Source organism: Poecilia latipinna, unplaced genomic scaffold (genome assembly GCF_001443285.1).
Source record: "Poecilia latipinna isolate Pla-1442-1.1 unplaced genomic scaffold, P_latipinna-1.0 Scaffold1538, whole genome shotgun sequence".
NCBI classification, from domain to species: Eukaryota; Metazoa; Chordata; class Actinopteri; order Cyprinodontiformes; family Poeciliidae; genus Poecilia; species Poecilia latipinna.
Window position 1 is genome coordinate 7,752 of NW_015114154.1, and position 25,352 is coordinate 33,103.

At 38.6% G+C, this 25,352-nt stretch overlaps 3 protein-coding genes across 5 annotated transcripts; all 3 read left to right on the forward strand.

Annotated features, from left to right (window-relative positions):
* The first annotated feature begins 429 nt into the window (after nucleotides 1–429).
* Nucleotides 430–1,050, forward strand: h2bk1 (H2B.K variant histone 1). 2 transcript variants are annotated; one of them, XM_015058400.1, is made up of 2 exons: nucleotides 430–665; nucleotides 738–1,050. In XM_015058400.1, exons 1-2 carry the CDS (start codon nucleotides 543–545, stop codon nucleotides 972–974), a joined length of 360 nt encoding a protein of 119 aa, XP_014913886.1. In that variant the 5' UTR covers nucleotides 430–542; the 3' UTR covers nucleotides 975–1,050. The 2 variants fall into 2 exon arrangements, with proteins under 2 accessions (XP_014913886.1, XP_014913887.1); XM_015058401.1 differs by having other exon boundaries at nucleotides 455–656.
* A 7,605-nt stretch (nucleotides 1,051–8,655) lies between these two features.
* asb10 (ankyrin repeat and SOCS box containing 10) lies at nucleotides 8,656–14,323 on the forward strand. 2 transcript variants are annotated; one of them, XM_015058397.1, is made up of 5 exons: nucleotides 8,656–9,146; nucleotides 10,172–10,439; nucleotides 11,301–11,805; nucleotides 13,053–13,166; nucleotides 13,645–14,323. In XM_015058397.1, exons 1-5 carry the CDS (start codon nucleotides 8,822–8,824, stop codon nucleotides 13,828–13,830), a joined length of 1,398 nt encoding a protein of 465 aa, XP_014913883.1. In that variant the 5' UTR covers nucleotides 8,656–8,821; the 3' UTR covers nucleotides 13,831–14,323. The 2 variants fall into 2 exon arrangements, with proteins under 2 accessions (XP_014913883.1, XP_014913884.1); XM_015058398.1 differs by lacking the exon at nucleotides 8,656–9,146 and adding an exon at nucleotides 9,687–9,982.
* Nucleotides 14,324–18,576: 4,253 nt separating this feature from the next.
* On the forward strand, nucleotides 18,577–21,440 carry gbx1 (gastrulation brain homeobox 1). The gene is made up of 2 exons (XM_015058403.1): nucleotides 18,577–19,305; nucleotides 20,363–21,440. The coding sequence occupies exons 1-2, from the start codon at nucleotides 18,855–18,857 to the stop codon at nucleotides 20,878–20,880; spliced, it is 969 nt and encodes a 322-aa protein (XP_014913889.1). The 5' UTR covers nucleotides 18,577–18,854; the 3' UTR covers nucleotides 20,881–21,440.
* Nucleotides 21,441–25,352: the final 3,912 nt, after the last annotated feature.

A 25,352-nucleotide genomic window follows, 5' to 3' on the forward strand; every position in this document is an offset into this window, starting at 1 on the left:
AAGTCTAAAAAAATAAAGCAAGTCTGCCACCAAGTGGACATCAATAGTGCGTGCAATACCAAACCTTTACCGCCTGGAAAGTTGTGCGTGCACAAAATTCCCTGTAGGCTACTATATGTTTTATGTTGGGATTGTTTTGTTCTGTGCAAAGCATTTTATTGCCTAACGTTTTCTTCTATGGTGTGTCACTTGCACCACATGGCACCGCACCTTCGGAAATTGGATTGCAAGTAAATTTTAGATTTAGATTTTTAAAATGGCTAACGGTGCTCACTGTCTACTTTGAGTCAAAAAATAAATGAGCAACGTTTAAAAATGTATATGTTAAAAAGCAAACATTAACTGGGAAATCTTACAAAAAAGCGCCTCCCTCGCTCCAAGGGCTTTGAGAAAACTATTACATTACCGTTTAGTTGGATCTGGTCGGTCGTGAAATGGAGCCAGCTGCACGAAATCAGTCACTAATTAAGACACGCTATTAAAACGGCTTTGGTAAAACTCAGCCTAATTGTTTCTGTAATATCCAAACGTTCGCTTACAAAATGACCAACGACATTTCAAAAAAGAAAGGCAAGAGTTCAAGCGAGAAAAAGGTGAAAAGAAAAACTAAAAGAAAGGAGACCTACGCTATGTACATCTATAAAGTTCTAAAACAGGTGGGCGAGGTAAAGACAATCACAGTTGGTCTTTTCCCCGTTTTAAACTGCTTCAACATGTTTTGTTTTACTTGCCTGTAGGTTCATCCGGATACAGGCATTTCTAGCCGTGCCATGAGTATAATGAACTCCTTCGTGAACGACCTGTTCGAACGAATCGCCACCGAAGCGTCTCGTCTGGCTCAGTACAACAAGCGCTCCACCATCACCAGCAGGGAGGTGCAGACCGCCGTCAGACTGCTGCTGCCCGGGGAGCTGGCCAAGCACGCCGTGTCCGAGGGCACCAAGGCGGTGACGAAGTACACCAGCTCCAAGTGAACATTTCAAATGAAATCTGCGTTTTCTGCGGGTTTGTTTTTTTGTTTTGTTTGTTTTGTTTTTTTTCCCCCACCTAGATAAATGCATATAAAAACGGTCTACATTTTGCTGCATTTGTTCTTTTTTCTTATTTTTCATTTCTGAAATGGTGCATTTATAATCTACGCTAGGTGGCAGCATTGTATATATTATCTGGCGAAGCTGCAGTGGAAGCTCACATCGGCTCTGTATGGGAAAATGGAGGCGCTATGAGGAGTTTTTAAAATGCAAATTGCTTAAAATAAGGGTTTTTTTTGGGGGGGGGTTCCCCACTATAATTTTAAATTGGCATCAATCTTGTTTCACATCTTATTGGATGTAAAATCTAGCTAAAGGTTGTACAAGGCCTTTGACAAAGTCTATCATTCACCAACTGCATAACCTTTTTAAATTTTCCCTTTTTGGGATTTTTCTTTTCACGTTTGGCAGCAACTTGTTTTATGCACAACTTGTGAGCCAACCGTACATATACTTGTACATTTAGCTTAACTGCATCCCTCACTGTTTCTGTTAAAATGCAATCTTTTTATTTTTTTTTTGGTTTACTTTGTATGGCACCATTCACAAAAATCTCAAAATTCTCAGTGGATTAAATTTATTTACAGAAATGTGTTTATTCAGTCCAATCATTTTGGGAGATTAAAGTTACTAATTCAGTTCTAGTTGGAATGCAATCAAGTTCCCTTAGAAAATGTAATTGTTTTACTTAAGTGTTGCAAAATAAACGAGCTACAAAGTCTCATTGTCTACATCCACTTATCGCAGCGTAAAGATCTTGTCTAATTCTCAAATCTGAACATCTCAGATGAGCCTCAAAAGTCTTGGTCTCAGTAGGTTGTAATTATTCTACACTTTGACAGTCGTATCACAGAGTTTTCCCATGATAGTCATGAATCAGACGTGATTAGCTTTAAATGCCTTCCAAGTGTTTTGTTTGGTGCATGTACAGCTGTTGGTGTGTCTTTTGGGAATTGAATTTCTCTTGGGGCCAACAGACCAGCAGTATGTAATATTCATATACTTTGATCCAGCCCTCTAGTTTAGGGCTTTGTCATTTATTTAGTGACAAAACTTTTTTTTTTTTTTTTCTGGGGTTGGAGGCCTACATGTCCAAAATCAAGGTTTCCCACACTGATTAAGTGGTTGCAGCTGATCATGCTGCCGCAGCTTATTTTACAGCCTTTTGATTGCTAACCATACCAAATACAAGCTACATTTTTCTAATTGGTGGGGAACTGTCATCCAGTTAGGAATTTTCAATCCTTCCCCTTGTGTTCCTAATCATCAGCTCTTATGAATCTGAAATCAAAGGCAGCACCTGTTTGAGGATGCTCTGAGAGCGCAGCAGCAGGAACAGGTGAGGAACCAAACAGGTGGCTGAGGTATTAAAAGACTTCAACAGACTCACTGACAGGCAGACAAATAAACTCAAAAGCCATTGATGCCTCTAGCGTCTTTTAGAATATCACACTTATATCTGCAACTATATGGAAAAAAAAAAACAAAACAACTGAATCTAATCTTTTCTAGGAGCATGTTCAATTTCTGTATTTTATACAAAGATGCTGCTATCGCTATGGTGTTTTATGTAAAATGTTTTTAAAAAAGCATATATTTTTTAATAACAATGTATTAGATAAAGCAGGGAAAATGCTAAAATGTCTGCAGTATTTGTGCACAGAATCTGGAGTTATAACAGACATCTCTCTCAATTGAGAATCACATCCTAGTGATTGTATATTTTTAGGCAAATTTTTGGATTTGTAACAAACTTTACTCTTAGTACTGAATAAAACTCAGAAGTAAAAAAAAATATTTTTTTTTCTATTTGAGTACAGCTATAATTGTCTTTATCATAGTGGCTTCCATTTGATATTTTATTGAAATATAAATTTTCTCTAAATTATTTCAGTTTGAGGTGCTGAACAGTGGTGCAATTGGGAGCACCACTGTTCAGCAGTCAAAGACACAGTCTCCCTGTGCCTTTGTAAAAATGGATCCCTTTAGCATCATACTACTACCACCATGTTTCACCATTAGGTTAGGGTGTGCAGTGTTTTCTGCAATATGTGCCAATTTCACTGTGACGAAGAAGCTCATTATTGTCCACGTGTCTGGTTCATTCAGACACGTGGACAAAGCATAGGTCAAAGCAAACTGCAAACAGTGCTTCTTATTGCTTGCATTTCACAACAACATTGTGATTAACAAAATATGAAAATGTTCAAAGGGCATTAATACTGTTGCAAGACATTTTTCGTGTTTTAAAACAGATCAAGTATTGGGAATTTAGTATTGGTCACAAAATGTATCTTCCCCTAATCTGATGAGAAAACACCCCAGTGATTATATAACTAAGAAATGGGTAAAAACATGCGGGTTTGAAAATCTTTTATTTAAACTAAGAAGCAAAAACATGTGCTTTTCTTTATTGAAGCAGTTTTTATAAACATTTTTCTTCAAATAGTCTGAGAGTATCTTTACGTTCAGTTTTTATAATTGAGAAATTCAATTCAGTTGTATTAAACGCTTTCTGCCTGACAGCATGCAAATGTTTTAAACTGCACACTGTACTGACAAACTAAATGCGGAAATACTGAGTTGCTCGACTTTTGAAATCCCTTTTACCTATATAGTTTATATATGTGTACTGCCAAAGACCATTATTCAGTTAATAGGATGGCATGTTTATGAGGTAACAGAGGGAATAAAGCAGCATTGATTCCTTGTTATGCATTTTAATCAGGGTTTTAAAAGATGACAGTGAATAGCTACTTGATTACAAGATAATGACAGAAGCGTTTGCACCGGCTCAATCTGCATAAAATGGAGGAACTGATAAAGGTCTCTCTAATTAGGATGCTGTTTACATCAGACTTTACGTACACCTATTAGACAACACTTATCAGCATCCCACAAAGCCAGGCTCACTGCCATAACGCACTTGGGTGTGACTCCCGCCACTGACTGTTATTGTTGAGATAACCCATTTCAGATGTTTCTCAGTTTTCCACCTAATGACATGAAATCTACTGATGTTAACATGAGGGTGATACAGCCTCTGATGGCAGCGACTTTGCCGATGATTATCTTGGCCATTTAGGTTTTGCATCTTGCACCCCTCTCCTGCCCGGCCTAGTTGGTAGTCATCGTCGTCTGCTTTAGGCAGGCTGCTATGAACACATTATGGATGGGTGCATTAGTGAGTGATGCAGAGCTTGGGATGGCTTGCCTTGTTTTCATGTGAGAGTGCATCATTAGAAAATGTTCCACTTGGCAGGGAAGCGCGTATTAACTGCAGCCACAATGAAATGAGGTTGTGATAGATGGTTAAAGTTATAAAGGACTATTAAGTTGAAATATGAACCTTTCAATTGTCATGATGAAACAGAGGGTTATTTGCGTGGTGATCAGCGCATTGAGAGACAATTGGAATCTGCACAGGCCCGATACGATGCATTATAGGCGGAGCGGTCCGAGCTGAAAGAATACAGAAAAAAGTAATCATGCCTCCATGAGTTTGGCGTTACTGTTCAATTCAAGCCTCGATAAATTCACGCAACTTTTTCACCAACATTTCCGCCACTGTGATGACAACTGAAGACGATTTACAGATGGCGCTCTCTGTGTAGGTCCTGCAGCGGATGCTTACAATCAAATGAAGTAAACCAGCCTTAATTGTTTATCTGAGAATCTTCTAACAGCAGCAAGTTCCCAAGGCACATGTCAATGTGTCTGTTAAAATAAGAATAATCACAGATGTAAATCAGAAACCAGCTCCTCATATTGCCAGCAGCCAATTAAGGTTGCTCATTATCTATTGTCATGTTTCCATGGTACCCTACAAGTTGTTGCAACACCAGAATACAAACTTCTAGCGCCCTTTATTTTTCATTTACTGAACGTAATCTAATACATGCAAAAATTGCTGAATTATTCATACCTTTTTCTCTCACATTTTTACATTAATATCACACATTTATGATTGAATTTGCAGGTGTTTCACATGTGTATCATATTGAAATACGCATGGCTTTCAACATCTTTTATATGTAAAAATCTTAAAAGTTTGATATTAAAATGCATTCAGTTCTCTTTACTTTGATACCCACCAATAAAATCCAGTGTAATTGACTTCGTAAATCCAGTGTAAATGAAGTCTCACTTTGTACAATTCAAACCTTAGTGAAAATACAATTGTTCTGTGACAGGATTAAAAGTTTTCTGGATAACATGATTAAGCAAATAGCATAATGAAGACCAAGAAACCCAGCAGAACATTAGACGATCCACAGCTTAGGTAAGAAAATCTATCAACCATTTAACTATCAATGGTGCATTCTACAAATCTGGACAGTATTAAAGAGTGGTAAAAAGAAATCAACAGAAAGTCTTGCTTTAAATTTACCTCAAGCCATACATGTAACACAGCAAACATGAAAGAAAATTATTTCTTATTGCCAGAACCAAATTTCACTTTTGGACCTACATACAAAACACATATGTAAAGGGAAAACTAGCACTACGCACAACTCAGATCACACCATCCCCACCGTGGTAAAAGGCGATGGCTGTAAGGATTCTTTTGTTTCTTCAGCATTTGACGCATGAATTGAGGTTTACTGTCCAGCAGAGTAGCAACCCTAAACATACAGCCAAAACCACTACTGAGTGGTTTAAATCAAAGCAACTTTATTTGTTCGAATGGGCAAGTCAAAATCCAGACAAATATTTGACAAGGCTTAAAAATTGCTGAAGATACAATTCATCCAATCTGATGGAGCTTGAACCATTTTTAAAAAAATAAAACAAATAATAATAATTAACTGGGAAAATAAATTCATCCTCTATATCTGCACGACTTGTTGGAGGCCAAGTTCAAAAATCTTGATGGTGTAAATGTAGTGAAAGGAGATAATTTTGGGTCTGGACACAACAATTATGCATATTTTGCTATGTTATGTTTAGTTTTCTTTGTAGTTTTGAAAACAAGGAATCCTTTCCCATCCAATTCGCATTAATGCACTTCTTCATTGTGTTTTACACACAAGTCTGATAAAATAGTTTGAGGCAGAAGTCAGACTTTCTGACTGTAATTTGTAATTTTTTTTTCTTGGCAGTTCAAAATGCAAATTAATTGCTCCCTTCAATTCTGAGTTACCCAATAATTCAACACCATCTCAAAGCTACTCACAGAAAAATCACATGTAAATCATAAAACTAAGAGGCACCTGATGGATAAATGAGCACTTCCTTGCTATTATGGCGTTCGACTCTCTTTGGTTGCTCCGACTCCATCTTAAACTAAGAGCAGTTCCAATTGCAAGCCCATTAGCATTTAATATTACTGTAATTACTGTGTACATTTCATTATGTTCTCAGTATATTAAATGGCTGCTCCGTGTGGTGGGAGGGTTGTAGTTTAATCTCTTCCTGTATTAATGTGTGGCACAGTACTCAAAATAGCATTAAGGGCCTCATAATCAGAGGGAACTAATTGCCTATGATTGCATAAATGAAGTGGCTGGCTCTCATCAGAGGCTGCTGTTGATGTCCAGCCTCTCACTGCCCAGGGGACAGAAAGGTGGTTGACCACAGAGCAGAAAAACTTGAAAAGGCACCTACTGGTGGGTAATATTAGGAAACCAAAGATCCAATATGTCCACAGGGGGCTATGAGGGCAGGGGGTGCTGCTGCTGTTTTTTTTTTTTTTTTTTTTTTCTTGTCATCAGAGTTGCCTTCGCTTCACAGAGGAGGAAAAAAAAAAAAAAGAAAAAAAGAAAGATACAAAACACGAATGCCCACCATATGAGAAATGAATTTATCGAAGTGGCTGTCTTTTTCCCCATTAGTAAGTGTTTAGTTCAGCGTTTTAAATAATTGCGTTACCAGGAATGATATTTAAAATACATTTGGGAGTCAATGAGGCAGGAAAGTGCCTACATGTTTTGCTGATGACACCCGGGCCATTTGGAAGACATCAAAGTAGAGAGGAGGTAGCCCAGATGCATATTATAAACTCATTATGTATATCATTTAAAAGGATGTACTCCAGCCGCAAAAACAATATTCCTAGTCTCTCTCTTTGGTAATGTGTGTTTTCAAAGTTGAAACTCTTACTCGTGTTCTGTTTAATGTGGCATCTATTACCAAGCTGTAACATGAAATAAATTACCTTGATTTCCATACAGGAACAGTCATTAAGGTACAGAAGACATGCCGCTATGCCTCTGTGTTTTCAGATGCAAAATAAGGTAAAATCCTCTTCAATTTTCATGTTCTCCACCTGTGGCGCAAAACCTTGTTTTCTGCCAGTATCTGCATATATTCCACTCACAGAGGGGGATAAATATGTGTGTATGTTTTAATGCGTTGTGGATCAACTATAACAGAGGACAGAGGGTTGTGTGTGTATATATATATATATATATATATATATATATATATATATATATATATATATATAAAATGTTAATCAACAAATAACTCAAAGGTGATTCTGAGCCACAATTATGACCGTCTACATAGCTGCTTGGTAGAGTTTCTATCACTAGAAAATGGTCATTCATCAGTCAAAAGGGATGTTTATCAGATGCCTAGTGAGTAGGCTTAAGAAGCTTAATTATGCACCGTCCCTCTGTCATCAGAACACTACACGTGGGGCAGAGTGACACAGCGGTTGCCAGTCATTCAGCCTAATGTTCTAATGCAGGGAGCCATGTGGATACACAAAATCCATTAGAGCTTTCAGGGAATGAAAAAGAAAAAAAAAACATATTGAGCAGAAAAAGACATTTTGTAAACTACATGAAGGAGTCTACAAAAGGGCATTCTGATCTAATCTTACACAAACTGTAATGCCAAAAATTATTTCATCATATGTCTGAGTTAGGCATTGCTTTTCCCATTTTTGACTTGAGAGTCTAACATTAAATCGGGATTCATGGATCGTCACTGTGTCACAGCCCTTAATTCTTCCCATATTATATCACTTTACAACCCAAAATTTGGTAATTTTCTTCTTTTTTTTTTTTCGACAAAAATATTCTGTAAGGCATTAGGTGTATTTTTATTTAGAGTTCATGAATCAATACCTAGTAGATGTATCTTTTATTGCTCTTACAGCTTCAAGTCTAATCTACTTGACAGACTTACAACTAAAACACTAAAAGATTTGAAGTTGTAAATGCAATAAAAGATGGTATGTCTCTATTTTCTTGCTATATCTACAGAGAGGTTTTTTTTTTTTGCAAATTTTTCACTGTAAATTAGTTCAACGTCAGGCATAATGAACAGATGTCATTTGCTTTCATTTAAAATATTCTGTTGTTGCTGTGGGTGTGATCTTACGGTCATTGCCATGCTGATGCTGGGAGGTGAACCTCTACCCCTGTCTCAAGCTGTGCAGGTATCTCGGAGCACCTGCACAGTTTGTGGCAACCACATTGCTGCAGCAATTATTCAAATGGTGAACCCAACAACAACAACAACAACAAAAAGACTATCTTATTTTCTTGTGAATGTTTTTTCTTGGTTGAGAAAACTTTAACCTATCACTCCAACTGGTAACAAACAACAGTATGGGTGGTGGCACGTGAAATATAAAAATAGCCCAACTGGCAGGGAGGGTCTCATATCAAAACAACTCTGTGAACCAACCCTGTGGACAGCCTGCTAGGCAGAAGTGGACAGCAGCCAAAGCATTCAAAGACAAAAACAGATGTGAGGCTGGTCTTTTTGGACACCCTCACTCAGTCCTACATATTTAAAAAAAAAAAAACAACAGAACTTTTCCCCACAAACTTAGGATGTCCCAAGGCAGCTTTGTCTTTTCATCCACGGCCTTGCGTTCTCTCGAGCTTGACAAGGACATGCTGGAGAGGCACAGATACAAGACACAGCTTGCTACCCATCACCTCAGCAGCTATATGCTGAAGAAGGAGGCGATGGAAAGAGCACAGAGGAGGTCCACCTTCGCCCGCCGACCAGCCGTCTGCCAAGATGTCGTCATCCACAACGCTTTATATACGGGAGATGTGGAGGCTTTGAAGCGTTTCTTTCCTAGAGGATCCATGGCAAACCTTGTCATAGAGCCACAGGGAGGGGAGATGCGCTGGATGGCCCAGGGAGAAGGTAAGAGACATCAGTCTTCAGTTGGTCTGATGTGGTTTGGCAAAATCATAACAGCTATTCTTTCTACAGATATCAAGTAACACTGCAAAAATTTGGAAAATGTTATTTATTATTTTATTGTTTAAATTAACTTTGGTGTGCAACACGAAGGACGAAGGACGCTGTCCTGATGCTTGTGTTCCAACACACACTCATGCTATATTTATAGAAGCAAGTCATGAGGCATTATTTATAGACACCATAATGTTCAGCCCACAGTCAGGCCGAACGGTTATTTAAAACGTCTCCATGTGACATTCCATGCAATCTTTTTAATTCTTCTTAAAATAATCTAAAGCATCTTGGTTTTCCTTTTTTTTTTTAAATCCCTCACTGCATGGACTTTAGTGAGTTAATTAAAAATAAAGCTGCTTATATGAAATGCAGTGTCACTGCTTCCCATGCCATTGCTTGGCTGAGGTTCACCAGGTCAACCACAGTATCGTGTAACACCTCCCTGAAATAGCTCTCGCTGCACAAACAACCCCCGTTAGTGCCCCATACACTAGAAACTAGGCGACTGGCATATGAATACAATAACACAGTTCGGTTGAATATGGCTTATCTGGCACCTAAAATAAAGTGGAAAAAGCCAAAGAAGTACCGCGAAGATGTTATTGCCACTGCCAAGGCCACGGGTTGCGTTCTCCAGTTCTGGAATTCTCTGCTTGTGGGCGATGCGCTGACCATCCTCAGCATTGTGGACGACGATGAGTACAGCAACCTCATTGATGCCATTTATGACACCAGCAACTTAGAAGAGTGGAAGGACTTCAGATTTAACTACAGATGCCTCAGTAGGTTTTAAAATAACTTCTTTATTTCAAGTTAAATCGGAGAGACTTTTATTGGCACTGTGACGGGGCAGGTCATCGAAAACAATTAAAAAATTTAAACCTGCTGCAACATGTCTGCTGCTTTCTAACAATTCTACTAATTTTAACACTCTATGGCACCCTAACTCCCATTTTTGCTTCTGCTTATAGGACTGTGGTCTCTCACATATGAGCAGGAGCTGACAACGCCACTTCACATCACAGCAGGTCGAGGATTTGTAGACTGCCTGAGGCTCCTGCTTGAACGTGGGGCAAATGTAGACCTGGCTCCTGGAGGCACCACTGCACTGCACGAGGCCTGTGAAAGCTGCCAGGCAGAGTGCGCCAAATTGCTGCTGATCTATGGAGCGAACGCAAACGCTGTCTCAGAAGACGGGCTGATGCCTCTGCATGTTTGCACAAGCGCCGAGTCCTTTGAGTAAGTATGAATAATTACTGTAAAGAGGCCAAACAGCATCACTGAAGCAGCTGATGAAAGTGCTCAAAAGTACTGTCTATGATCCACATGTATATTGTGCATTACCCTTTTGTCTGGAGTAAGGAGCAGGTTTCCTCTTTTGAAAAACTTAAACTGCAAAACTTCAGGGGTGCTCTATAAAAGGGACAGTAAGTAAATGGAGAAAATAGCATGTCCACAGTGAAATATAGTGGTGGCAGCATCATGCTGTGAAAACACTTTTCCTCAGATGCATCCGTTTTGTCAAGGTGACTTAAATATGTTTCACACGCCTATCAGTTTTGACCAAAAAATTTGCAGGCCTTTGCTACAGAGCTGAAGATGACAAGGGGTTGAATCTTTTAACATCAAGGCTAAATCCATAGTAAACAAAGAATTGCTTAGCTAAAATAAAATAAATGTTTTCAAACAGCCAAGGGGAAATCCAGAACTAAATTTCACTTAAAACCTGTGGAATCATAATGAAATTTATGTAAAATTTAAATAATACATATCCTCAAAATCCAAACGACTTTTGATAAGCAGAGAATAAACATTATTATCATCTAAGGTGTTAAACGCTTATATTGCCCACTAGATTGTTCACCGAGATACTAGTTTGAGACTGAGCACAGTTCAGCTTACAACAGCTTTTTTTATTTTTAATTTTTAATTGTGAAATTCATTTAATTGAGCACATTAGGAACATAATAGATTGTGTTAATGAAGGGCCACTTAAGCTCATCTGCAGTACTGGGGCTGTTAGTGTATTTCAGATAATTTTATAGAAAGTTTGGAATCCAGTGAGCTAATTTATCTTGCTTTCTGTTATTCTGTCTGCAGATGTGCCAAGTATCTCCTTCAGTATGGTGCCACAATTAACGGCTGCACCCTAGATGAAGACGATGCTCCGCTACACATCGCAGCCAGGCACGGCCTCCACGACCACGTTGAGCTCTACCTGCGCCACGGAGCGGCTGTGGACAAACAGAACGTTGAGGGTCTCACACCCCTGAATGCAGCCTGTGCACAGCCTCAGGAGATGAAGGACCTCGGACGTTACTTGAAGGTGTGCCAGATGCTGCTGGACGCGGGCGCTGACGTCCACACTAAGGATCAGGACAAGCGCACTCCTTTGCACATGGCCTGTAAGAATGCCAATCCAGACATAGCGGATCTGTTGCTTGCTAAGGGGAGCTCTGTAAACAATATGGACTATGGTGGAGAAGCTCCCATGCATAACATCCTGAAGGTGGTTTGCTACAAGGTCTCCCATCATCCTGAGAGGATTGTCCGTGCTCTGCTCAACCACGGCTCTATTCGAGTCTGGCCTGGTGCTCTCCCCATGGTAAGAAACAGCGACAGGCATCTGTGAATAAGAATATGATCAAAAAGTTATATTTTCAGTAGTTATGTTTTAAAAATATTTAATTTATGTTATGTTGATACATGGCATCATCTCTTCAAAGCATTTACTTATGTTTTGACGATAAATGTTTAATACCAATGAAATCCCAGAAATCAGTTTTCAGGACATTTAAATATCATATCAGCGTGTGAATGTGTGAGTAAATACAAAACAAACAAACAAAAAAAAAGCCATTGTAAGAGAAGGTAGCTTTTTAGAGAGTGCTGTATCCAACACTGGTGGAAAGTTGTGTCCAAGGTAAAAACCTGCGGTGGAAAACAGTGCACATATTCCTGTTAATGCATCCCACTTAAGAATTTCATGGAAATGCACAAGGCATGGACAGCTGGTACAGATGTATCCAAGTTGTTTGAGGTCCAGCATGACCTCAAACAATATGTATGACGTTTTCTTGGTCAGTGAAATTTAGCCAGTCATGTCATCTGCTGAATGTCTATCCAAAGTGTTTTATCAAGTCCATGGTCACCACAGCCATCTACCATGTATTTTTAGAACACTCCAAACTTCCTTCTGCTGGCAAGCTTTATGAAGATGTTGATTTTTAATTTTCTAGCACAATACAGGCATATGTTTCAGTGGACTGAGCTTTCTATCGGCCTGAACATTTTCTCAGAAACTGAATCCTGGGTTTTCATTGGCCGTGTCTTTGTGTTGAATTTATTGAGACGCATCTTTACAATAACAAAAATATTACTGAACAGTAAAGTCCAGATTCATTCTTATAGAAATGGATAATAATTTAGTAAGCCAGCCAACTGTGCACAAATAATCAATACACATGTGTAATACCTGGAGCGTGACTTTTGAAACTCACTCCAGACTATCACAAGATCACATTCAAATCATTACCATTTTATGCCACAACACAAAGTGTGGCTCTCTCTGCGGGAAACAGAGTACAACTATCAGTGAACCCACGTGCACTAGACAAAATGCCTGGTTCCTAATTAGGCAAGTGTTAATAGGAGATTAATTAGCACTAATTGCATAATTTCCAGTTAAACCCCTGGAGGGAAGACCAATCTGTTCATTTCACAAGTGTTTAATTACTTTATTTCTTCAGTTCTACAGTCACAGAGCTCGCTCATGAACTTAAATCATTGCACAAATCCTATCGCTTTGCTTTTAAAGCTTTATTTTTTCTTATTTTTATTAATTTTTTTAAGGTTTTGAAGCACTGCTCAGAATCTCCGCACACTATCGAGGTTCTCCTGAATGCCTACAGTCACCTGAAAGTCACAGATACATGGGTTGAGTCTGTGCCTGAAGATGCATTTAAGGCAAGTTGTTTAAATTGTTAACTTAATGACACAAAACTTTGTGTTTTTACTCTTTTAATAAATGTTTTGTCTCTTAACATTGTTTAATTTAGCTGTTTTAGTACTTGCACACCCAAAGCATCAGCTAACGATTCACAGCATGACCAAAGATATTATTTTCAAAGCGCTTCGAGTGTTTGTGAGATTATTTTGCCGTAGAGGCTTTTGATTTAATTTAATTCAGCTTATCCTCATGATGCCAATTCACAACATATGTCTTCTCGAGGCACATTACAGGAAAATAGTTCAAATCCAAACATACACTCAGAGTCAATTTCATGCTTTCCAATTTGTTCCTAGTCATCAAACAGTGCAGTCAAGTTCAGTTTATTATTTGTTATTTTAAATAACTTATTAATGGCAAAATAAATAAATAAATGTTTCCTTTTATCAATGTAGCCATTTTGATTTGTGGTAATTTGTGTTTTCATACATTTAGGAGCACAAAGACTTCTATGAGTCCATCTTCTCCTTAGCAATGACTCCTCGGTCCCTGCAGCACTTGGCGCGCTGCAGACTCAGGAGCTTCTTGGAGGGCCGAGTTCACAAAGTGGTCCCAAAGCTTGATCTGCCCACCTTCATTAAGGACTACCTACTTCTAGAGTGCAGAGGATATGTGCACTGAAAAAATGTCGTATTAGTAAGAGTGGTGGGTGCAGCTAGATGGTTTGTCTGTTTAACTTTTAACTTGAGTTTTATTGACTCACAACTAGATAATAATGACAGCTTGTTCTGGAGGAAGCAGCTGCTACTTGTTTTTTTTTTTTTTTTTTTTTGCAATCCCTTTTAATCCAGATCAACTGTTTCAGCACAATGACTGGGGTTTTTCTACCACAAGAGGGTGCTATAGACTATAACTGATCAAGCAAGAGATGGATTTCTTATTTTTTGTTTTATATTTTGCTAATTTAAAAAGTTTTTATTAATTTGCATATACAGATAAAGAGAAGAACTTGTTTGTGATTTTATACGCTGTACCCAGAAATTATGGCTTGTACACTAAGGATTTCCATAAATATTTGCATTAGTACCATTTCTGACAGCAATAAAGGATTAGGGGGATTTTAGTCAAAATTAGACTTACAATAAAATAAACTAATTCCATAATGACCATTGAATCTGTTTATTTGATTGACAAAAAAATGTATCTTAGTATGATGTCAGTTTTTTTTTTAAGTATTTCTTGTCTTCACATTGTCTTCAAATTAGATGTCTCTTTTCCATGATGCAGAATTATATTTTTTGCAAAAAACACTGAACTAGAACATAAGACATTAACTGTAAAAGAAAAGAAAATAAGCATAATTTCCTACTAAAAACTTATAGATAGACGGACAGACAGACACAGACAGGCCATTGAAATTCATATTACCAAATTTTACACAAATGCTGGGGTTAAAAAGGTTTCTTGTATCCAAAGTATTGGACACTGGGTACAAGTATTGCACTCAAAGTACAATACTTTGAGTTCAAAGTATTGTACTCAAATAACTGGGTACAATACTACTGTAGCTGTAGCCAACTGCTTTGGTTTCTTTACATTTCTAAATTCCTCAGTTTTCTGAGAAGTTTCTGGTGAGTGTTGTTGGAGCCATGATTTCAGCATAGACTGGGCCAGGTGACCTGTGCAAGGTGTCTGGCAGAGTTGTCAAGGACCCAAATATGGCACTCACAGAGAGCTTCAGAAGGAACTGGTAACTGTTTATACTGTGCAAGACTCCACTGTTGAAGAAAAAGGTTATTGAAGCTTGTTTAAAGATTGCTACATAGGATTTAACATTCTCCCAGTATTTGCTACTAAAACATTCGGAGAATGCCATCTGGTCAGATGAGTCTAACCCCAGCTCTTTAGATATCATCGCAAACGCCATGCTTAAAGGACGACTGGTTCTGCATATTCTGCGTATCTGCTGAGCTAATTATACAAGCTAATTCTCAGTGCAACACTTCTAATAGAGGAGAACTGTTGTGATGACTTCCTGAAGGCAGAGTTTCAAAATGAGCTGGAGTAAAGAGACACAGGCTCAATTTCAAGGTGTTAAATATCGAGGTCAAATTTCTTTTATGTCATATTTGACATATATAGCATTTTTATAACAACTGAAGGTAACACTGTGACATGATCAATGGCACTATGTGCCTGGAAAACACATACTTTCCCCTTTAGCTTATTTGCATCAATTCCTATGTTTGTCAGGATGACTTTGTTGTTCACAACTAGGGTAGTTTTTTTTTTCTGTCAAAATAGAAATATTAAAAAGAAATGTTCTCTAAGAAAACAAAATTACATTTTCAATACTTCTTTTACCCATTCTATATACTGCACAGTGTTTTTCGTCACTGTTTGACCTCAAATCAAATTAATCTTTTCTTTTTTCAGTTAGTCAAGACCCAAAATAATGAGAGAAAACTTCAGTGAATACATTTACATTTCCTACTTATTTAATATAACTCTCTAAGCTGTATAACTTGGGGCCAAAATTTTGGGTATCTTCTCACAATAGACAGGCTTATAGGACACCTCGCACACAACACACCTCTTCAGATCTTCCCACAACTTTTCTGTGAGACCGGGATCAGATTTTGTGATGGGCATTCTAAACATTGACTCTTTTGTCTTGAAGCCAATAGTTTGCTTAGGGTCACTGACCATTTGAAAGACTTACTCCTGACTGATGTTGTGAAATGTTTTCTAATGACGCTAGCTACATTAATGAGGTGCACCAGCACTTCTGACAGCAAAACACAAACACACATGCACACACGCACACACACACGTTCACAATTCCTTTGATTTTGTTCTGGGATTGAAAATTTTTTATGCCTGCTATCAAACCTTAAAAATTCCTGTTGCATTTCTATTTCCATATAACTGTTTTATCAAGTGAATTTGGCATTTTCAGGAATCTACCAATTGTTCCAGGAATGAACGGGACTAGTGGAGGTCTCCTGCTCTTGTCTGATTTATTTAGATAATTTCTTCCTGACGTCACAAAAGCAAAGCGTGTTTGAGGGGTTGCCTAAAAATACATTCACATTCACATTACGAAGCCATGAGATTATGATGTGGGCTTTCACCATACTGATTAAAGGAATCTTAGTGTATGCATATTCTGATGTTAAAGGAAATAAAATTTGTTTTACCTACAACATAATTTATCAGATTATTCAGGAATTTAGCAAAACTAAATAATTTTGCTATAAACAAACCGATCTAAAAGAAGATCAATTTAAACTTACTTTTAAAAGTTGTGTTTTTAAACTCTGATGTAGATATCAGAGTGTGTTTAGTGAGATTTTTATCTGAGTCATGTCGTTGCAGCATTTAGACAACATTTTGGTTACAAGGAAGCAGGCAACGCATTAAAAGTAGGTGTTATGAGTACATTAGATATACTGTATTAAGAACTTCGATTAAAAATATGCAACATTTAGATATTAAATTTGGAGGTGCTTTTCAAATGTTGATGATAATCTGTCACAGAACCAGGTGAAAAATGTTCCTGTCCTGAAAAATGCACGAAGAGACCAGTGACAGGCTACTGGAACCTTAGTGAACAAAGGAGCATTTTAGGAGATTCTTCTTCCCAGCAGGTGTTAAACTTTATCTAACCCCCATCAATCCCAACAAACTCAAAAATGTTTACAACCCTACTATTCACACTGCTCTTTTGTTTTGCATGTTTTTCTCATTTAAAAAAAAATCTCCTGGACTTTTCACACATGCACATTTTCTTACATTTTAAAAAATAACCTTGGTTGTACATTCCTTGGATCATAGTTTGACATTTTTGATCAGTGCAGAGTATTTTAAGCTGAACTTATGTCCTTACTGTGCAGCATATTATTCTTTATTTTATTTATTTATTTATTTATTTATTTTTTATTTTTTTATTATTATTTTTTTTTTACATATTCTTAGATTTTCTTTGTGTGAATCTACATGCCTCAATTACGTGTCACTTTGCTGCTGCTCCACCAGAATCTACCCACTGGAAAATAAAATGCATTTCTATTTAACAACCGATAATTTTCCTTTCAGCTTTGTAAATTAAAATAAAATGTTACTATCAGGTCGTTATTGACCAGAAATAATAATTTAGAAATGTCCTTATTTGAAAATAACAACTGAAAGTGGCTATTTAAGTCAAATAAAACACAAACTTGCTCATTTTTGTGTATCAGTAAAAATAACCAGAAGAGGGGAAGAAGAAAACAAAACAAACACAAAAAAAAAACAAAGGTGAGGTTCTTCTCAAATGGTTTCAATAGATCAAAGAGAGGTACTGCTTAAGTCACTTGCAATTATAAGAATTAGCCTGGCCTGGCCCTCAGCAGCTAATCAGAGTCGGTGCTGATATGTTTATGTCCTTATGCAATCAGACGACCAGTTGGAGAGCCCGGGCACCCAGGACTCAATAGGGCTAATCATCATCAGCTTCCATTGCCATTTAAAGCGTGAGATGATCTGCGATTAAACCCGTGCTTAAACCAAAGAGAGGAGGGATTTTATTTCCCCCTTTTTTTGTCACTCCGTCATGTGCATCTCTTTGGAGACAAATTACTCTCACCAGAGGAGCGCAAAGGAAAATGTCTGCATTGTTTAGTCTTTGAAAAGAACATTAAAGTTCTCATCATATTCAGTTCAAATAACCCTGGTTTGACTTTGGCTGGTGTGCCCCCGCGTCCACGCCGTAGTTGACCTCGCATAAGTGTCTTTTACTTGGCTCTAATTTCGCACAGAGCACCTCTCTCCGGGGAACAATTGTTGCAGGGCACTTCTTTTTCTCTTGAAGCCGAGCGCATTGTGTTTTTTTTTTTAAGAGAAACATCTGCCTCTCCTCCCTCCAGTCTCTGTGATGCCACAATCTCCCCCCCCCGCCCCCCCCCAAAAAAAGAGAAAAAAACCCGCGTTGTTTTTACGCTGTCCCTTGCATCTAGAGTAATTACTTATCATCAATCAAAATTAATAATAGCTGATTGGGTTGGTGTGGTCAACGATTATAGAAGGGGAAGGGCTGGAGCAGTCTCTCACACCGTTTCGCAGTCAATGGTGAACCTGGCAAATAAAGAAGAAAAAAGTGGTGGTGGTGGTCGGGGAGGGGATTTTTTTTTGGGGGGGGGAGTTGGGGGGACTGCTGCTCCTCTATTTGGTCTCTACTGGGAAACTACCGCCTCTCAAGACGGCCAAAAAGTCAGAGGCTGAATAAGGAAATGAAGCGTAATTTGAGGAAGATGGATGAGTCCCCAGGGAAACACCCCCCTTTTCACTCCTCTTGTATTGCAGATGATAACCAATGCGCTCCCGTCCTCTCTTTCTGCGCGCACTCACACGGTGCGCGTCGGAGAGGGCTTGGGAAGGAGGAGTCGCAGAAAGGTGGGGGAGAGGGTAGATAGAAAGATAGAGAGAGCGTGTGTTTATGTCTCAGTGTGTAACGAATAAGAGGGGGGGAAAGGTGTCGCCTCGGCCCCGGCAGACAGACGCGTAAAACGAGCGCAGATATCAGGAGAAACAGGGATGACAACACGCCAGCAGAGGATCTACTTTCACTTCACTCTGTGGTTAGACTGAAAGTTTTGTCCGTCGCAGAGGAGAGGACATTTGTTGTGAAGTTTTCCCCCCCACCCCACCCCCTAACAAAGAAAAACATGCAGCGACCGGGCGGTCAAGGGACGGCGTTTTCCATCGACTCCTTGATTGGAACCCCTCAACCCAGACCGGGACACCTTCTCTACACCGGCTACCCTATGTTCATGCCCTACAGACCTCTGGTTATCCCGCAAGCTTTATCCCATTCCCCTCTCTCTTCTGGCATACCTCCCCTTGCGCCCTTGGCTTCCTTTGCGGGGCGACTCACCAACACTTTCTGCGCCAGCTTGGGACAGGGGGTTCCGTCAATGGTGGCTCTCACCACGACCATGCCGAGTTTCTCGGACCCTCCGGACAGCTTCTATCCGCCGCAGGAGCTGCCCGGTGCTCGTTTGAGCGCAGCCGACCCCGGATCGAGGAGGCAGGAAAGTCCGCACTCCGACGAGCTGCACAGCCGGGACAAGGGTTCAGAGCTGCTGAACTTTTCTGAAACTTTTCAAACAATATCAGGTTAGCTGGAATCCTCTTCTTTATGACATACAATTGTTTTTGAAACCAATCAGATTCAGTCTTTGTAAAAGTTCATAATGCGCTTAAAAGGCGGGGAAGAGGCAATAGATTGGTCATGTAACGTTAAATTGTGTGAACATATAAAACTTTCATATTTGTTGTAAAGAAAAAATTATAGATATAGGCCTGAGTTAAATACCTTTCCAAGCTGCTCTTTGGAAGAATTCTAGACATTAAATGTACAATAAAAATATAAATATAAATAAAGCTAATTATACATGTAATTCCATATTAATTAAGCACAGTATTAAAATATTATCAATAATTTTTGAAGTTGACGAAATGTTACTCATCTGATTAACTTTGCTCAGTGTCTGCACATAAAACTATTTTCTTATTGCAAATGATCTGAACTAAAATTGCTAAGTAGTGAATCTGATTCTGTCCATATCATCTGAAAGCATGACTTTTTTAAAAAAATTTTGTGTTCTACATAATTGGACATGAATTAGATCAGTTTACCTTGGAGCATGATTTGAAATGTAATTTATTGTGAGCTGGCTAGACGCAACTTAAGCTGAATTGAAATAAGCAGTAATACTGATGGAATATTGGTCTAATTCCCGTTTGTTTTACTTTCCAGTTGTATAAAGTGACATTATTTACACTATATAGAGAGAAGTAGAAAAAATATTAAACAATAGCAAGTTAAAAAGAAAAAAAGAGAGAGGGAGAACATTCACACATGGTAAAGAGAAATAAAGTTTTCTGTTCTGTCAGGGCTCCTCAATAGAAGTGCAGATGGTGGCTATACATAAACATAAGGGGCAACTGTAACATATGGTCTGGCCAAAAGGGTTGACATGAAGAACATAACCAGAAATAGTAGAATAACAGATGAACAATAACAGATTTCTTGATAAAACTTTAATTTTGCAATTTTATGGCTTTATAACAGACCACATTAAAAAGAAGAAGAAGAACAAGTGGACTGATTTAACATGTAGCGAAATAACCGTATAGGCTTTATTCATATGTTTTTTGTTCTTTTTTTCAGGTGAGACCAAACTGTACAGTTCGGACGAAGAGAAGCTGGACCTAAAATCGGCGGACGCAGTTTGCAGCGACAGAGACGACAGCTCCGCGGACAGCGAGAACGAAAGTTTCTCGGACGGGAACAACTGCGGCGGCCTGTCCCAAAAGGGCAAGCTGAAAGGCGGCTCGCAGGAGGCGTCCCTCCCGAGCGGCGGCTCGGCGGGGAAGAGCCGTAGGAGACGAACAGCTTTTACCAGCGAGCAGCTACTGGAACTGGAAAAGGAATTTCACTGTAAAAAGTACCTGTCTCTGACCGAGCGCTCGCAGATCGCACATGCGCTCAAGCTAAGCGAGGTGCAGGTGAAGATCTGGTTTCAGAACCGCAGGGCCAAGTGGAAACGGATCAAGGCCGGCAACGTCAACAACCGCTCGGGAGAGCCGGTGAGGAACCCCAAAATCGTCGTCCCAATCCCGGTGCACGTCAACAGGTTCGCCGTGAGGAGTCAGCATCAACAGATAGAGCAGGGGACCAGACCGTGAACTTCCATTGCCTCTCAGCATTCACATTTATTTGATCAGACTCTTCGAGTGACTCTGTGTTTGAACGCATGAAGAACAAATAGGAGGATTCATTTATTTTGTCTGAGAGGTGAGGCTGGGGAGGATCTGTCCTAAATCAGATAAATTATACCTTTTTATTTATTGTCCTGTGAATATGTAAATATAAAGGGTACAAACTGGCACTAAGAGATGTGACTGTAAATATTTTCTAAGTATTTATATGTAGGGCCCGAAACGTTCTGTTGATTATGTGCATGTCCTCATTTGATGGGAAAAAAAAAAAGAGAGAAGAAAATCCCGGATTTTTTTTTTGTTTGTTTGTTTGTTTTGTTTTGTTTTGTGTTTAGTACAATTTGTTGACCACATTTGCATGTTTAACTGGAGACGTTTTACATCTTTTTGGCAGGTGCACCATGGAGATTTATTTGTGGGGGCAAAAAGAAAAAAAAAAGAAACAAAAAAACACTGTAAGGAGGTGATATCGAGCGAAAAAGGGACGACTGTAAAATATAATTGATCTAATAAATTGCTTTATACGAATTACTGGAATCCAGATTGAATCACTTTTTTATAAAACATAGATGTGCGATGTAAGCTAGTTACTTTATGATTGTAAAAGAATAACTCAAAAATTTTAAATGGGACATGGAATGTATGGGTGAAAAAAAACATCATCAAAGGGTTATTCTTCTTATTTATTATTATTATTATTATTATTATTATTATTATTATTATTATTATTATTATTATTATTAACTTATTCAACTGGTCTAAAGGTCTACAATTATTTATACATATACAGACTTTTAAAGCGTGACAGGTTTAAGTGCTGATCATTGATTTCTCAGTGACTGTTTTTATTTGATTAGCAAAATCACGAAGGTAATTTTTAATCTTCTAAAGTTTCAAATGATTTTTTTTTTACAGAGGCATATTTACCTGGAGCATAGATGAGTGTATTTTAAGTAGCTGCAGTGATTGATTTCTTTTTAGGAAGCCATGTTGGTGGACTGATGGATCCTCATTAGGGAAGAGCGCATCCAGCACACTGTGAACTTCTCCATCAGTTACATTTGCACCCACACCTTTTTACAGCAACATTTTTTTTTTATTTTTTTTTTTTACATAATATCTCAAAAAGTGTATTTTAGCCACAACACACAACAATAGCTTCAAATGGTCGTTAAAATCCCACTGTGAACATGAAACTGTTGTTTTTTTTTAAATGAAGATTATGTTTTATTTATAATCCAGCTGTTTTATGAAGATTTGAAATGCACTGAAATGTTCAGAAATGTAGACAATTATTAGAATACATAAGTGTAAAAGAAAAACTGCATGGAGTTTAAGTACCACAAAAAAATACTGTATTGAATATAAATAAACAAGAAAAAAAAAATCACTTTACAAATAAGACCAACGCCTGTCATTATGGTGAAACGTTACATTTTACCTCCATGTCTTTCCCCTTTAGAAGCAACAACAAAATATAGATATACATGTAGAATATAAATATTCCAGAAAAAAACATGTAGATCAAGAATGTAATTATTCTACAAAATGCAGCCATAGAGTAACAATATATTGCTAAAATCATATGACCATATATTATTAGATAAAGCAGAAAAACAGCTGTTTACGGAGACTTTTTGCGCCAGCCTCCAGTTTACCTGAACTATTTCATTCTAGAAAAGCCGATGCCTTTAATAACATTTCACTGCACCATTTTATAAGTACAATGATGAGGCAGGTTATATATATATATATATAAAAAGTTTCATCACAGATATTGTCAAAGTAATTGTCTCTGTTTTAAATGAGTGAGGAAAGTGTGATCTTTTTTTTCTCTCTCTCTCTTTGAGCCTTATTACGCTAGCCATCTTAAAATATAGTGTGACCTCAGAGCGTAAACAGGCCTTCTTCGTTGACCTGGGTAAAGTTCATTTCACCGTCCACCTCATACATCAAGACTGTGACACTTGGATGGGGATTCAAGGAGTGATGAGCAAGTGGGAAGTTTTATTATGGTACAAGAGCTGACTAATATAGCCGATCAATTCCACGATAGTGTGCCAGAGTGCAGCTGCTATTTTGAGGTGATGATGAGGAGCAGTGACAAAACTCACCCTTTGACTTCAAGCTGGCAATTTTCAAGGTGCTGTGAAGAAAAGAGGCTGCATTCATATGGTTTTTTTTTTCTTTTTGCTCCTCCCCATTAAATTAACTATGTTGATTCTTTCAGAGTCGTACCAAGCTCTTCTTTTAAAGCTGCAGAAGTGGCTCCCAAATTGAATTATCAGCTCCTTCCACGTGTAACTATTTCCTCATCCCCACCTGCAGCGAGAGGGAAAGGACAGCGAGGGACCTCATTATTGGCCGGTGAAGTTGGCGTTGAGTGCTTGACGCTGACTGGAGGCCTGACTTCTTAGGAGGGTCCGGACGGTTGTGGATACAGTGATGTATGGGCAGATGCATCAAATCGCACAAGATAAACAAGCGATGAGTTTCATCAGGGCCATCATAGCTTTAATTTGGCTGCCTAATGAGTCAGATCCAGTGGCGGAGATAAGAGTTGTCAGAGGCCTGGCTCTAATGAATTTCTTGCCACTTGTAATCAAGGTTGCCTGTCTGAGGGGGGATGATTAATGGAACCCTGGAGGATTCCCTCGGCCCTCAGCCTTCATTACATCTAATGCATTCTCAGGCAAATTAACAGCAAAATGCAGGCAAAAGCCAACAGGGAAAGAGGGGGAAAGGGAAGAGAAGGAAGGGAGAATGGAAGGAAGTTGGTGAGAACAGTGTTTTTGTTTTTTTTTTTTTTTTTTTTTTTAGAAGACAAAAGATTTCAATGGGGATGTGATGAGGAAGATATCGAGGTGAAGGAGTTAGGTTGGCAGAGATGAGCTAAGATGTTCACATTAGTGAGATGGTATTCAGATTAGTGTGGAGGTGTGAGTTTAAATGAGTCAGAAAGGGCAGAGTTTAACATAAATTCAAACTTGATAGAGCTGAAATTGATGGTTGCAAAACCGGATGAAGACGTAACAGGATGCAGAGCTGCTTATGAGGCTCTGCTAGCTTAGATGACCAACGACCACTTTAAATATGCCAGGAATGGTTGATAAGTGAAAAAAAAGATGCAAACGACATACTGCAAGAAAGTATTTGACCGCAGTTTGTTTTTTTGTCATGTTCTAGAACAGGATGTTCTAATATCAGCCAAAAATAAGCAGTGTGGCTACTGCCAGACCCATAGAATCAAGAAATCACTTAAACAAGACCTCTATGAAAAAAAAAAACCAGGATCACACCCCAATTTAAAGAATAATAGAAGAGAAACTGATTTGATATGTATATTAGTATGAAAAATGTAACAAAGGCATTTCTGAAGCGTTTGAACTCCAGCAAACCGCAACAAGACCCACAAATAGTAAAAAACACAGGACAGTGGTGAACCATCTGAGGGGCCAGTCTGCCAAAATTACTGTAAGAACTCACCTGAGAATTACTCAGGAACAATGCAAAGCCACAACAATATGTAAAGTGCTGCAGGCCTCATCCTGCCTCAGTTAAGGTCAAGATTAAATAATAAGAAAGCAACTGGGATTAATAAAGGCGCCATTGGTAGAGTTGAGAACCCCGTAACACTGTATACAACATCTTAATTAGTAGCCATGTGAACAAAAATAACCACATGACTATTTTCTTCTTCCCAATTAACAAATTCATCCAGGGGCTGCATTTCGTTCAGCAATTGTCAGTTTTGTGAAATTAACATTAAATCAAAATCCCAGACTATTCTGAAGTGTGCAGAAGCTGGAGGTTAATGTGGCAAAAACATCCACAGTAAAACATTTTGGTAAGCAACAAACACCTCTATTCACACCTTGACGCAACGTGGACTGAGCATGTCATTAACAGGCTGTTAAAGTGGTCTGGTGCAAAGCAGCTTGGAGGTGTTATGGAAATATGGATTTAATGTTTGCAAATATGGTCTCATCAGGTCTTTGTGTACCCATCCATCAGCCTCAGACCCACCTCTGCAATCTCTGAGGCAATTTGTCTGAGAAGAGGTGGGCGGCAGAGAGCCCTCCTCACTGTTTAGCGGGGCCCTGATGAAATATCAAAACACACAGCAGCGCGAGCGAGCGAGCGCTCCAGTCTCGCCACAACAAACAGAAGTGGCCGGGGTCTGTCATGACGGGAAGCGTGGTCATGAATTATATCACAAACTTTTATGTCAGGACGTTTGAATTACTCAAGTGGTCAGTGTGAGCAAGACATTTAAATTTGGACCTTGTAGGCCTATTTTTAACTCCTGAATTTGATATCGTTACGAAACACTTGAGTTTGTTTAATTTTGACAAACATACGATGACGCGTTTCTTTTTGTATGAATTAATGCATTTATGCAGCAAGGAATTTAAGTGACTCTTATGAGGTGTTAGGGA